Genomic DNA, 13,143 nt, shown 5'->3' with positions numbered 1-13,143 from the left:
CGTTACTTTCAAGTACATTTTTAAGTGCTCAAATGTGACCCCACCTCCACCCCTTTTTAATGGAACTTAAATCTGAATATTATGATGAAATGGACACTTAATACATTACATTAACAGAAACAATGTACATACATCTAAACTTTTTTAATGTTGCTGTGGGACCGAGTGAGACTAGCCTCCAATCAAATGCCATGCACGTTATTCCCATAACTGATGGGGAGTAGCCAGGGACAAAAACAGCTGATCGGCTTTTCTGACCCGAGCCGTCCGACTCGCATACAATAGCAGAACCCGGACAGGGAATAACATGTGAAGTATTTGCTTCTCTTATGAGGAAAAAGGATGTGGGTGAAAAGCCAAGAGCTCCACAGAAGGACACCTGTAGGCTGACTCCACCACCTTAGGCACAAAAGCTGGGTTCGGCAGCAAAAAAAGAGCCCTAGGGAAAAATACCGACAGGTAGGGCGAATAGACCAAGCCTGTAAGTCGCTTACGCACTTTGCAGTGGTTAAAGCCAAGAGCAAAGCTGTTTTTAAGCGAGAGAAACGTCATCCCTACAGCCTCTATAGGCTGAAATGGGTGATAAGAGAGGGCGCCCAACACGACCGACAAATCACACGGAGGAACCAGGGGCCTGGAAACTGGGAATTTGCCGCATGCCCCTTTCATAAAACAACAAACTAACGGATGTTGCCCCACCGGCTTCTCCCCAAAACCCACATGACAAGCTGTGAACAGCAGATAAGTACACCTTAATTATTGTAAAAGCCTTCCTTTTATCCATCAGGTACTGCAGGAAACACAGCAGGTCCACCATAGAAAACAGAACAGGGATGGTATCCCTATTCTCAAATAGGGATACGATCTTCTCAAAAACCCGCCACTTTCCTCTGTAAAAAGAGCTGGTGGATGCAGCCCTTGCGCTTTGAATGGTGTCAATGACCTGCTCTGGCAGGCCTGATGCATTCAGGATCCACTTCTCATGGGCCAAGCCAAGAGCATTATGCGGTCTGGGTGAGGGTGGTAGATCTTTTCACTGGCTTGGGAGAAAAGGTCTTTGCATATGGGGAGAGGCCATCCCAAGCTGTATCTCTGCTACCCAATGCTTGGATGACCACCGCTGCACTCAGGATCTGCATCAGGATTAGCAACAAGCCCTGTCCTCCCACCCTCGCTAGGGTGGGGGTGATCAGACTGGGGGAGGTGAAATGCATAGAGCATCATGTTTGGCCATGGGTGGGCAACTGTCCCTGACTGTATCTCTGCCAGATCTGTTCTCCCACCGGTGGGTGGAGAGACAACTCTCCGTACAGAGGGTTCCCCTGGGACAGGAGAACTGCACCCGCATTTAGAACACCTGGCAAGTTTATGGAAGAGACAGCAGTCTCTTGCTGCTCCACAAAATCACTGTGGAAGCTAACTTGTGCCACTGCAGTGACAGAGTCCTTCCCGGGCTGTTGATGTGGCATTTTCTGTTTTCACTAAAACATGACGGCCTTAGAGAATGTGAAATGATTCAGATCCAGAAACACAGCCATAAGGTCAAAAGACATTTATATGAGCCTGGGCTAACCTCAAGTTCCATGTGCTAGTCACTGTTCTCCCTAACAGTGTCGCTCCACATCCTGACAGGGACGCATCCGTTGTCATGATTACTCTGGATGACACCGCCTCTAGCAGGACGCCCAATGCGATGGCCGTCGTGTCTCTTCGTGGGTGGAGGGCTGCTATGCACGCCAGAGTTATTTTCACCCCCTGGTTGAGATGGTGGCTTGGGAACAGGCGTTGTGCTGCAACCCAATGCTGAAAATCCCCTCAGACACTACTGACGCTTAAGTCGGAAAAGGGAGAGACATTGTACAAGAGACGCTAATCTCCCCTCCGATAGCGTGACGCGTTAGGAGAGGGAGTTTATTTTGAGACTAAAATATTCCATACATTGCGCAGGTTCTACTCGGCTCTTTGCCCAGTTTATGTTGAACTCCAAATCTAGATGATTTATCAACGTAGTGGAATCTCTGATGCCTGCTTCTGTGAGTGGGAGCAGACCGGATAGTCCTCTATGTACGAAAATATTCTGATACCACTGTTCCTTAACGGACACAGTGCTGCCTCCACACAGTTGGTAAACACCCTCGGTGCTAATAACAGCCCAAATGGGACGGCTTGATATTTAGAAGCTCAGCCCCAATACGCAAACCTGAGAAATGTGTGCAGGATAAATGGTGATGTGGACATATGCATCTGAAAGATCGATCGTTACAAACCAAACCCCCGGGCAGATTTAACGACGGAGCACTTTTTTTTGTAGGTGTTTAACACATGGGGATCTAAAATTGGGCGAAGTAAAGAGCTCCCTTCCTTGGGAATGAGGAAATAGCGAGAGTAAAACCCTTGACGCGTTTCCTCGCTCTGCACAGCTCTGATTGCTCATTTGTTGAAAAAGGATGTTGTGCTGCATCCTCTTTTGTCATTGAAACTAGCAACAAATGCTAACCAAACCCAGGGAGGATCACCGTAACCCGTTAGCCAGAGGGTAAAAGAGTTACACAGCTGAGAAACCGATAAACAAATACTGACTAGCCAACAGAAGAACAGTTCAACTTGATACAGACACCGCTTTCAAACTCACAAGGTAAAAACTTCTTGCGAAGTACATACTCAGAATATCCAGACTGGGTCGGGAACTGCGTTCGGCGCTGTAGTCTTTAACGGTCCGTCTGTGAACTGTTTAGCAGAACCAACCAAGCTAGCCTAGAGGTGCTGTAGGAGCTCAGTATAGTTTCTTCACGGGAAGGAAGCCAGAATAATTTGTGAGGACTTGGTCGTCTGTGATTAAATGAGTGGGCGGAGCCCAGTCTGTCACGGACTGACATGGTGTCTTTGGAGCTTGCATAGTTGGTCCCGCCAAGGTGATTCCCATAGTGAAACACCGAACAAAGTTAGAAAAAGAACACACAAAGACACATTAGGTGTTTGAAAATAAAAAGCCATGTCTGATTAATGCACAGATATACAAATGTAAGAGCTAAGAGGTCTCCTGGAGCACACAAAACACTCCCCTCCTGATCTGTCACACTCTCTCATCATTGCACCTCTCTCCCTATTTCTCTTTTTGCAAAGCATTCATTTTTGCTGCTTATCTCCCAGAGTGAACCTCCTGGGAATTGTAGCGCGATGCCATGCTGAATCAAGCTTTTCAGCACTTTGATTAGAACAAACGTGAAATTAGTCTTTGTTTAATCCCAAAACTGTCTCTTTGTGTCGTTTCAGGTGTGTCTCTCCAATGCTCTTGGTCCCTGAGGCCTGAGGAGAAGTGAGCTAAGCCCAGGCCCCCATGGGACGCCCTGTTACCCAGCATGCACTGCTGCTGTTGCAGTGCATGCTGGTCCTGCGGCCCGGAGGCGTGGCCAGCAGGAGAGGGCCGGTGCTGCTGCCTGAATCGCCTTGTCACAAGACAGAGCACCCTCTCATCCCATACTCAGGTAAACATGTACACACATCAAAGTGACATCATGGTTTTGACTCTTTTAGTTGTTTTCCTCCATAATTATGTGAACTTTTCTGTATGCTGAAAGGAAATTGACATTTTTATTGGGTATCTAGTTAGCAATTAGTTTGTAAGTGGAATACCCCCTGGCAACAGCTGCAACAAGATATGGACTGAAATGTTGGGATTGCATGTTATTTACAATGGAAGTTGTTATTGGTTTATGTAGAAAGATCTGGACTCACATTTGATGCCTGACAAAATAATTGGGTAAAAATCTGCTAGTACCTGAAAACAATAATTCTAAACTGTTGGTAACATTGTACACATTTAGCTGACATACTTGTCCAACTCTAAATGGGGGTATTTTGAAAACCTGTACATTGAAAAGTGATTGCCCAATAAAAGCTACTGTAGCAACTGTAACTAGGCCACTGCAAACATGTCATGCTTTGGATTTATCCACATGCAAATTTTGTTTTAAAGCAAAGCACTACCGTGCATTTAAAGAGTTTTTATGGTTGTGCCTTGTAAAGATGTAAGGAATGGATGATGCAAGATGCAATCATTAGCATGTCCGGTTAACTAGCTACAGTAGTAATTATTTTTACCAGCATTGTCTGAAACATGACCCTAGCCTCAGTCTTTTAGCACAATATCATGTACATGAACTGGACATGGGGCGGCTGTGGCTCAGTGGTAGAGTGGTGGCCTGCCAATTGGAAGGTTGGTGGTTCAATCCCCGCCCCTGCAGTCATTGTCGAAGTGTCCTTGGGCAAGACACTGAACCCCGAGTTGCCCCCGGTGCTGCGCAGCGGAGTGTGAATGTGTGTGAATGTTTATCTGATGAGCAGGTAGCACCTTGTACGGCAGCCCCGGCCACACTGTATGAATGTGTGTGAATGGTGAATGTTTCCTGTAGATGTAAAAGCGCTTTGAGCAGTTGTTAAGACTGGAAAAGCGCTATATAAATACAGCACATTTACATTTACATGAACATTAAAAAACATTAAAAAGTTAGCCGGAGACATAGCCTAATTATCTATAGCAGATGCCCTCTTTCTTCTTCGTTCCTTTCTTTGAGACAACAAGCAGACACAGCCCTCCTCGTAGGCCTTTACTACACAGCTCTGCAGTTTAATAAACAGCATATTCTACATCAGATTTCGTGGTCCTTAGCCTTTATCCCACATTGCTATTGAACAAGCAAACTCTAATGAATTGATGTGAAACTTAGTTGAAATAAAGTATCAATAGGGATCAATGCAGTTCTGTCTACCCTGTGAGAAGCAGCAAAGTGTCATTGACCTGTTTTTGGTCCAGCAGAGGCCCAGTCAGATAATCACAGAAAATTTTTGTCTTGGGCGAAACGGACTAGAAGACCAAGGTTGCCGCTTTGTGTCCAAAGATCCACATGCATGATCGTATCCAGTAACTTCGCCCAGCACAGACTCTTCCTCTGCGATCCTTTATGTCCCCGTCTTTCTTTGCAGTCTTTGGCACTTCAATGTAGCTGAGGTGGCACTCTTTCCTGTTTGCCAATTGCAATGATGATGGCTAACTGCCCATCTAACGTAATATGTTCCAGCCTTGTGCTTTCTGCATGAGGCTGATAACACACCCGCCAGTGGGTCAGATGTGGTCAACGCGTTGGTGTTCTCTAATGTACCAGAATGGCCCATTAGGCTCCGTTGGCCTAATGCTGTGGTTGAAACATAGGAGCATTTATAAAAAAGGGGTCAATGTTTCAGGTATAATCAGACATGGTTCACTAAGTTGAAGCTTATTTTACAGAAGAGAAAGAAGTGAGTGGATCGCAGACACTTAACTGTCAATGGGTCGGTGTCTGAACAATCAGGTCTGATGATACAGTTCCTACTGCAGAATATAAAATCGTATCATTGGAGACAGATCAAATTGTAGATTTTGTATGGAAATAGCTCTATCATCAATTTACACAAATTACAAATACTTCTTGTCAACTAAACTTCTTTTTGGTTTACAAGGGAAACCACAGGCCGTAACTCAGTCCCGCACATCTGCATTCAAACTGGTAGAAAGGTGGAATTTTTATTGTTCATTACTGTTTATGAAATTAAATTGCCCTGATGCAGAAACATGTGCATCATGCACGTTAATTTCATTGGCTTGTTAATGTTGTTGAACCTTAAAAGTTCACCCGAAGTTTCAAAGCTAAACGTGTGTTGACTTCAGCTTTGTTGCCCTGGTTTTAAAGCTCTAAAGCTCTGCAGACTTTGCATGTTTAGAGTTTTTTTTGCCTGTCATGTGGGGACAGGAAGCACAAAAGGTTCTCTTTAACACAGGTTTTATCATCATGCTTTGTTTACTTACATCCCAGTCTTATTCATTCTCAACTTCAGCACCTTTGCAGTGCAGCTGCTAATTCCCATGGTCTCATGAAGATGTCCATTTATCTTTGCCTTCATAGTTATATTTATGCTCAGTTCTTTTATAGCCCGGTAATAGTCATTGTGCGGTTAAAACCCATCTCATTGTTCTGAGTTGTACAGTATACAAAGCTTTTTTAGAAATTGCCAAATTACAGCCCTTGCTTTTCTGCATTAAATGCAAGTCATTATAGAAAATGCCAACACATACACACACACACAAACAAGTAGTGTGTGAGGGAAGAGAAACCTCTCATTAAACCTATTATCATTCTCTGTTGTGTTGTATCATAGTCCTCCATGTAATGCAGTTTTATCTTAGGTTGTTAAGAATGTATAGAGCGACTGCCACGACTCCTCTTCAGCCGAGCTGGGAAGACTATAAAAACATTAAATATAGCCTAAACCTTTGGATCACAACAACATCACACTCCCACTGTGTTGAGGCGAACTTGATTCTGTTGTACATACACAGACATACATTAGAGTCTTAAAGCTAAGATATAAACGTACAGTACATTTGATGTAAAGAAATAGCTTGTTTGACATTTTGGCAAACACACGTTCGCTTTCTTGCCAAAAGTTACATGAGAATATTGATACGGCTATCATTGGAGGCTATAGAAAGCTACAACCAGACGCTGGTTAGCCTATTTTAGCCTAAAGAGTGGGAACCGCTAGTCCGGCTCTGTCCAAAGGTAAAAACAAATCTGCCTACCAGGATCTCTAAACCTCCCTGATTAACACAATAAAACCACAAATTCTTGTTTTAAGACATCAGTTTTCGTGCGGATTAACAAATTAGATGTAATGTGTTAACGAGTGAGTTAGTTTTTATGCTACGCTAAGCTTACCAGCTGCTGGCTGAAGCTACGTATTTAGTGTAATGACATAATCTAATTTTCTGCACTTAAAAAACAATATTCTTTACTTAAAAGAATGTTTTGGGAGATTTGGTGGAACAAAACAAGCAATTTGACATTACCTTGCGCTCTGGGACTTTTCTCTCAATTATCTGACATTTCAGAGGTTTACTTAGTAGAAGAAATAGATGAATCAACTGCAATTAGATTAATATATTCTGGCATTATAAAACCTCTTTTTCTATTCAAGGTTGGGGTGACAGGTGAAGTAAATAAGAGGGATATCCTGCTTCTCTTTACTAATTTGTGCCACTGCAGCTACACATTGTACATGTGTGGCTCACTGAAACAGCTCTAGGTTTCAGCCATAGGTTTCAGCTCTCCAGCTTGGTCAAAGAAAAAAAAACAAAGAGCCTAAAGAGTGGTGGTGACCCGCATGAAAAGTTCAAGGTTTGTCTGAGTATGTTCCAGTGACAGCATTTCTTTCTCTTGGTGTGATTGTGGCCTGGCTGTGGAAGGGCGTGCCTCACATGGCTTTGACCCCGCCAGGGATGGCGGTTTTCTGACTTGGCACAACACTTGGCTGACAGAACTGCTACTGTGGTGCAAGGATGCTACAGTCTAAAGACCACTTTCTGTTTTGGATGGCGGTTATAGAAATGTAGGGTTTTAGAAAGAAAGTACACTCTGCAGTTCAGCAGCTACGTTCAGAATGTTTACACAAAATGTAAACCCGCTACACTTTCGCAAAAACAGGTCTGAATATAGCTTCAGCAGAGGTCCAATGTAAATGCCTGTTATGGAATTATCATAGGAGGGGCGTTGAAAGATCATCGCCATTCTTGGTAAAGGATATGTTTTAGGACCAAGCATTTCCCGTGTTATAGTAGTTCAGATATACTGTATTAATAAAGGGTAGTATTTAACAAGTGTTCTTGTGTGTAGACTTGAAGACTTTTAAAGGTCATAAACTGGTGTAAACAATGCTTTCACAGGCCATGCTAAGGGCCACGTCTCTGGGGAGTGGAACCGGCAGACTGGTTTTACAGCCACAGACTGAGCTCAGCTTTTATTATCCCTGAACGGGTAACACATCATTAGAGAGAGGGGAGTGAAAGCAGGAAAACAAAACAAATGGCCTCATAGAATTCATAAACACAACAGGATACAACTAGTATCAGAGATCTTTTAATTTATCATTTGGGGGTGATTTTTTTGATTTGAAAGCCCTCCAAGGTCTTCAGAGCCTGAATTCCAAAACATTAAGTCCGCTCTATTTGTGTCCAAAGTCAAATATGTTCTAGCCGTGATTTATTCCACTAGATGAAATGAAGGACCTGTCCATATTATGAATTAGTATTTCTTTCATTTACCCACTGCAGTAAAAGTCCTACATGTCATTTGCCTGCATAGATATTTTAATCTCTTCCTTTTTCTTTAAGTGGCATGACGAGATTTGGTTATTCTGAAGATTTTGGTGGTCTCTTCTCCCACACCCCCTAGAACCAAACAACTCCTACATACACATTAGATTTAAATATTTTAATACATACTTATGTGTGGCTTTACGGTGGTTTGTTTTGCATGATTCCCTCGCTGTCCCAGTGCCGCGGCCATGCCACAGTAATTTGAGGTACAGGACTTTGAGCTGTAATATGTGCTTGTTTTTCTTGCTCGAAATAACATAATAGCGCCAAAGGTCCTAACTGACCTTGCTTTGGATTTTTTCAAACTGCGCAGGTGTTTGTTTTCTCGACCGCTTGGCCAAATTGTTTCTTCACATCAACTTGACCAAATAGTTGCCATTCTTTGGTTGCCCATTACCACAGGGCTTCATTTAGAGGGAATTGCCTCCTTATTTGTGTAAGCGCTTGCTGCCACACTCTATCCACCACTCACAGACAAACCATTCATGTTTCAGAAATGGTTCCACATGTTGCCATTTTTGCAGGCCTGGCAGTACTGTAAAGCACTAACTTTGAGTGCTGGCAGACTGAAGACTGGCGTGGCCTCTGATGCTGGGTGTAAATATTTATATATCCTGTCATTTTGTCTTTGTGTCAACTGCTCCGTGTCAGAGCGGGGAATTACAAACGGGTGTGAGTGATGGGCTGTTCTATTTTAAGGAGTAGGGAGACAAGGGTTAAGGGGATAAGATGGTTAGTGTGTGTGTGTGTGTGTGTGTGTGTGTGTGTGTGTTGGTTTTATGTTGGCTCAGAGCCCTGGCTGCTCTCTGAATTTTCATCCCAATCGTTGTGTATGAGTCTGCACGCGTGTATGCAATTACGCCTTCGTCTCATCGGCAGCCAATCCCCTGATTCAGGCAGCTGCTGTACAAGCATGGCCGTGATGTGATTACATTATTACGTGCATTTAAAGTGCAGCTGATACGAACCCATGTAACGTGCAAGCAAGCTTGAAATGTCGGAAGTGAGATTGGGAGAGGGTTAGTTTTTTTCAGGATAAATATGAGCTGGGGTTTGTACTACTATATCCTTTTCTACTGGATTAACAATACGGTTGGATTTTTTATGGGATCACAACTTCCCTGCTTGCCCCTAAAATAATCTATTACAACCCATCCAAAAACAAATAAATATGTCAAGTCAGATCAGAGTTCAAATCAGTGTGAAAAGTCTCTGTGAAGCTAACCCAGTATCCTGCAGTGCTGTTTTAGATATCTTTTCCATGTGTGCCACTGTCTTGTATGTCTCCCTATAGTAAACCCAAACTTTGATCTGCTAAACTCACCACGAGTTTGACTTTGTGAAGCTTCGTATATTTAGCTCTGCAGCCTTGGGATGGCCCATCCACACTGGTTATGAATGTTTGAATGGTCCTTGGCCCAGTCACAAAAGATCATGAATCCTTTGAGTGCTGTTATGTTCAATTAGAACCTCTTGCCCCTTTTTCCACACTCCAACATATATCCTCTCTTCTCTGTTTCTATCTCACACACACACACACACGCACACACACACTCTCTCTCGCACACTCCATCACCCCGTTAGCGAGCCTCCCCTGGTGAGTCAGGGAGATTTATGGGGAGAAGCAGGGTTCGTCAAGCGGTGTCTTCCCCGGGGGGGTGTCACTACTACATTTGTATGCCAGGGATCCTCTTGATGGTGTGAAAAACAAGCCCAGTGGAGCTAAAGGATTGGCACATCCAAAACTTTGTCTCTCCCTAAAGAATAAGCAGAGCAGAAGCCATTAACCAAAATGAAATCTTTGGGGTGAAGTTGTTCGTGATCTCCCAGATATTTATTTCACTGCTGCTAATGAAAATGTATTAGGGCTGTGTAACCTGGAGTCAGACGCTGGATGCTTTTTCCTCTAGTAATTGCACGCAATACTGGAGACTTGAAAGAGAACAAGGGAACATGTCTTTGCATACAGCGGTGCTGTCTCGAGGCAGATGATGTTGTTTTGTTAGGAGACTTGGAGTTTGGTCCCACTACGTGAACTGGCGAAGGCAGATGTTCTTTGGAAGCTCCCAGGTTACTTGCTCTGTTTGTATTTGTTTTAAATCACCAAGAATTCCCCACGTTTGTCAACTAAAACCCTAACGTAGTTGCTTCTGATGCAGTCAAGGGAGAGCATACTTTCATTTGAAACGCTGTGTGACAGGTGTGCCTGAAGAAGCAGATAATGTGTTGCAGCGAGGATATTCAAGCTGTCCTCTCCCTCCGTTCCGGTTCTGATGGAAAGCTCCCTGGTAAATAAAAAAAGTCCCTTTGAAATGTTTAGTCTGGAAATAGCTCACAAATGTAGTGATGGGTGATTCTAAATCACTGTAGCAACCAATGCTAAAAGCTCTGCAGAAGTTCCTGCACCTTACTCAAAAATAAGAATTTCAAGAGAAAATGTCCCAAATATGGTGATGATTTTTGGAACTGTAATCCGACCGTATAGAATAAGTTATTTTGACTGCAGATCGGGCATGTGACGAGTGATGTTGAAAACACGTCACCGTGACTGATTGACCACCCTCGACTAAACCTATCCCGTAGCAGACGGTAGACAGGCCATCCTCATCGCTCGGCAACTACACTGGGGCCTGGGATTTGATTGGTCAGGGGTTAATGGGTTAGGCGCCATGAGAACGGGCATGTTGTGGATAAGATGTCAGTGTCTGTCTGGGATATCTCTCTCTCTCTCTCTCTCCATGTGTGTTTGTATTCACCATACCAAGGTCAATTTCCATAAAAAGTCAGACTAATCGGTCTTCATCGTTCATCCACAGTATATATTTACATGAAAGCGGTAAATCAACCGTAGTGATGGTTTACAAAAATCAAAGGACTGCCCACTGAGTCACAAGAAGCTACATTTCACTATTTTGTACACATTCACTCATGAATGGAGGTCTCCGGTTCCACTTTTATTTTGGGGAGGCTGAGAAGCACTAATGTAAGAGTACTTTGATCTGTGGAAAACGATTTTTTGAATGAGCGACCTTATCAAGCAGGGATAGCTCAAAGCATTTTTATTTATTCAATCTCTTCATTTCCTTCAGTAGACACGGCCATATTCATATCATGGCAGGGGACAACTTGTCTGATAGTTTTGTTGAGTAGTAGTAATTACTAAACATGCCAAACTAAAATATAATGGTCTATAGCTCTGGCCTATGCACAAGGAAAGGAAATGTATGAGTCAAGTCAGGTCAGGTTTCTATAGCCCAAAATTGTCAAGAGGACTGTCTGTACACATTAAACTTTATATTGGTCCTCACTGTTCAAAGACACATTCAGAAGTAAAAGCACCAAAATCACAGAGGAAATTACTCAACAAGTCAAAGTCCCGCATTCAAAATCTTGCTTTAAGGTCCAGTGTGTAACATGTTTAGTTGTTCGTTATCAAAATTGGTGTTGCCCATTCGCAAACTTGTCCTTTTTCATTACAATTTACATTGATTCCAAGTACTCCTATTGGCTTGAAATTTTAAATTTCAATTCACACAAACTGGGGTAGGCGCTCAATATTCAAGCGCCATCTTGAAATATGTTAGCCATTAAGGTACATACAGGACATACTGCTCCACCTTTTGCTGTTTTTGCTGTTACAAGATAAACTCACAGGTGCTGCTTATCTGCTAATGGGTATAGAAGGAAACATGGAGGACCACACGTATTCAAAATCCAAGTTTCAGTAACAGTAGTCTTCTTCATCGCACAGAAAAAAAAAAGAATATTGAAAAGATCAAAAGACCGGCTTTTTAAAGCGTGAAGGCTAACGTAGCTGTAATACGTACTTTGAACTGTGTGTTGCGAGAGAGTTGATTTCGAAATATAATCTCAATGCTAGAGGGGAGACATTGGACCTTTAAATACCAGAACATAGGTAACAACTGCTAAATGTACTTATTAAAAGTAAAAATACTCATTATTTTTAAAACAAAAAGACCACTGTGAGTGTAAAGCTGTTAAATATTAGATTATTAGAATGTTAATGATGTATTCATGTGTAGGGAGCATTTGAAACTTGCCGGTTGACTTGGAGCTAATTGTGGCTACTCTATATACTATCAGGTAGTTTAATCTATATCAATGCATTGTATGCATTGCAACTTACCTGATGAGAAATAACAGTATGTGTAACTGTGTTATAAGTTTATATTATTATTGACTTACTGTATTTAGCAGGTACACAGACACACAGACCCCCTCTTCTGTCCGTTATTGCAGGCTTTACAGATGTGTCAGAAACTGTTTACACCTGCCAATAATGCAGCATTACTGCTACAGCCGAAAAACTTCATGCATTTTCTTGTCCATGTAAACTCATTGTAATGCAAAACAATAGTGTGTTTGCTCTAATATTTACATTACAGATGCTACGCAGCATCACTAAAGGTAGACGGAGAGGTAAAAATCTGAACAAAGGCTGAAGTGGAAAGACTTTCTGCTATTATAAATTTGGCCTTTAAGGACCTGCCTCTTGGAGTGTCTAAAGAAAAGTTACAGCAGTCCTTTGAACATAGCTTATACATCAGCACAGCTGTCATCTGCAGTCGTAAAGTCTCCTCTCTGATTAGCTCACATTTTTTGTGTCCTGTGGTGTCGTTGGCAGCGATGGAGCCGTGGATCTTCAGGTTCAAGGCAGAAGGCACGGTGGATTACTCACAGCTGACCTTCGACCCTGGCCAGAACGAACTGATCGTCGGTGCCAGGTAAACCCATATCTGTGTTTTTCGCTGTTTTTTCTTTGACTTTTGTCTCTCTGTCTTCCCTCCTGTCTCTTTCTGTTATTGTCTGTTCTGTTATTGTAATGTCTTTCATTCCCCTTCTTTTAAGCGTTTGTTGGTGCATTGCATGAGTAATGATCACTTTCTCTATAGATGTCTTCAAAAGCCAAAGAAAAATGACAGGGTGGGGGGGGG

The 13,143-nt window shown here is 42.7% G+C and overlaps 1 protein-coding gene across 3 annotated transcripts in view; it reads left to right on the top strand.

Moving 5' to 3' along the window:
* sema5a (sema domain, seven thrombospondin repeats (type 1 and type 1-like), transmembrane domain (TM) and short cytoplasmic domain, (semaphorin) 5A) overlaps positions 1-13,143 on the top strand; it is a 111,804-nt gene that overhangs the window by 28,860 nt on the left and 69,801 nt on the right. For all 3 annotated transcript variants that reach the window (XR_004655273.1, XR_004655272.1, XM_034862117.1), the window contains exons 2-3: positions 3,274-3,485; positions 12,834-12,933. Coding sequence is in view for 1 of the 3 variants with exons in the window: in XM_034862117.1 (XP_034718008.1) it covers positions 3,338-3,485; positions 12,834-12,933 (248 nt within the window). In the remaining 2 variants the exon portion in view is untranslated. The remainder of the gene's footprint in view (positions 1-3,273; positions 3,486-12,833; positions 12,934-13,143) is intronic.

This window comes from Etheostoma cragini, chromosome 22 (assembly GCF_013103735.1).
Source record: "Etheostoma cragini isolate CJK2018 chromosome 22, CSU_Ecrag_1.0, whole genome shotgun sequence".
Taxonomy (NCBI): domain Eukaryota; kingdom Metazoa; phylum Chordata; class Actinopteri; order Perciformes; family Percidae; genus Etheostoma; species Etheostoma cragini.
Note: the sequence above shows the minus strand (reverse complement) of the source record. Positions and strands in the feature narration are given on the sequence as shown.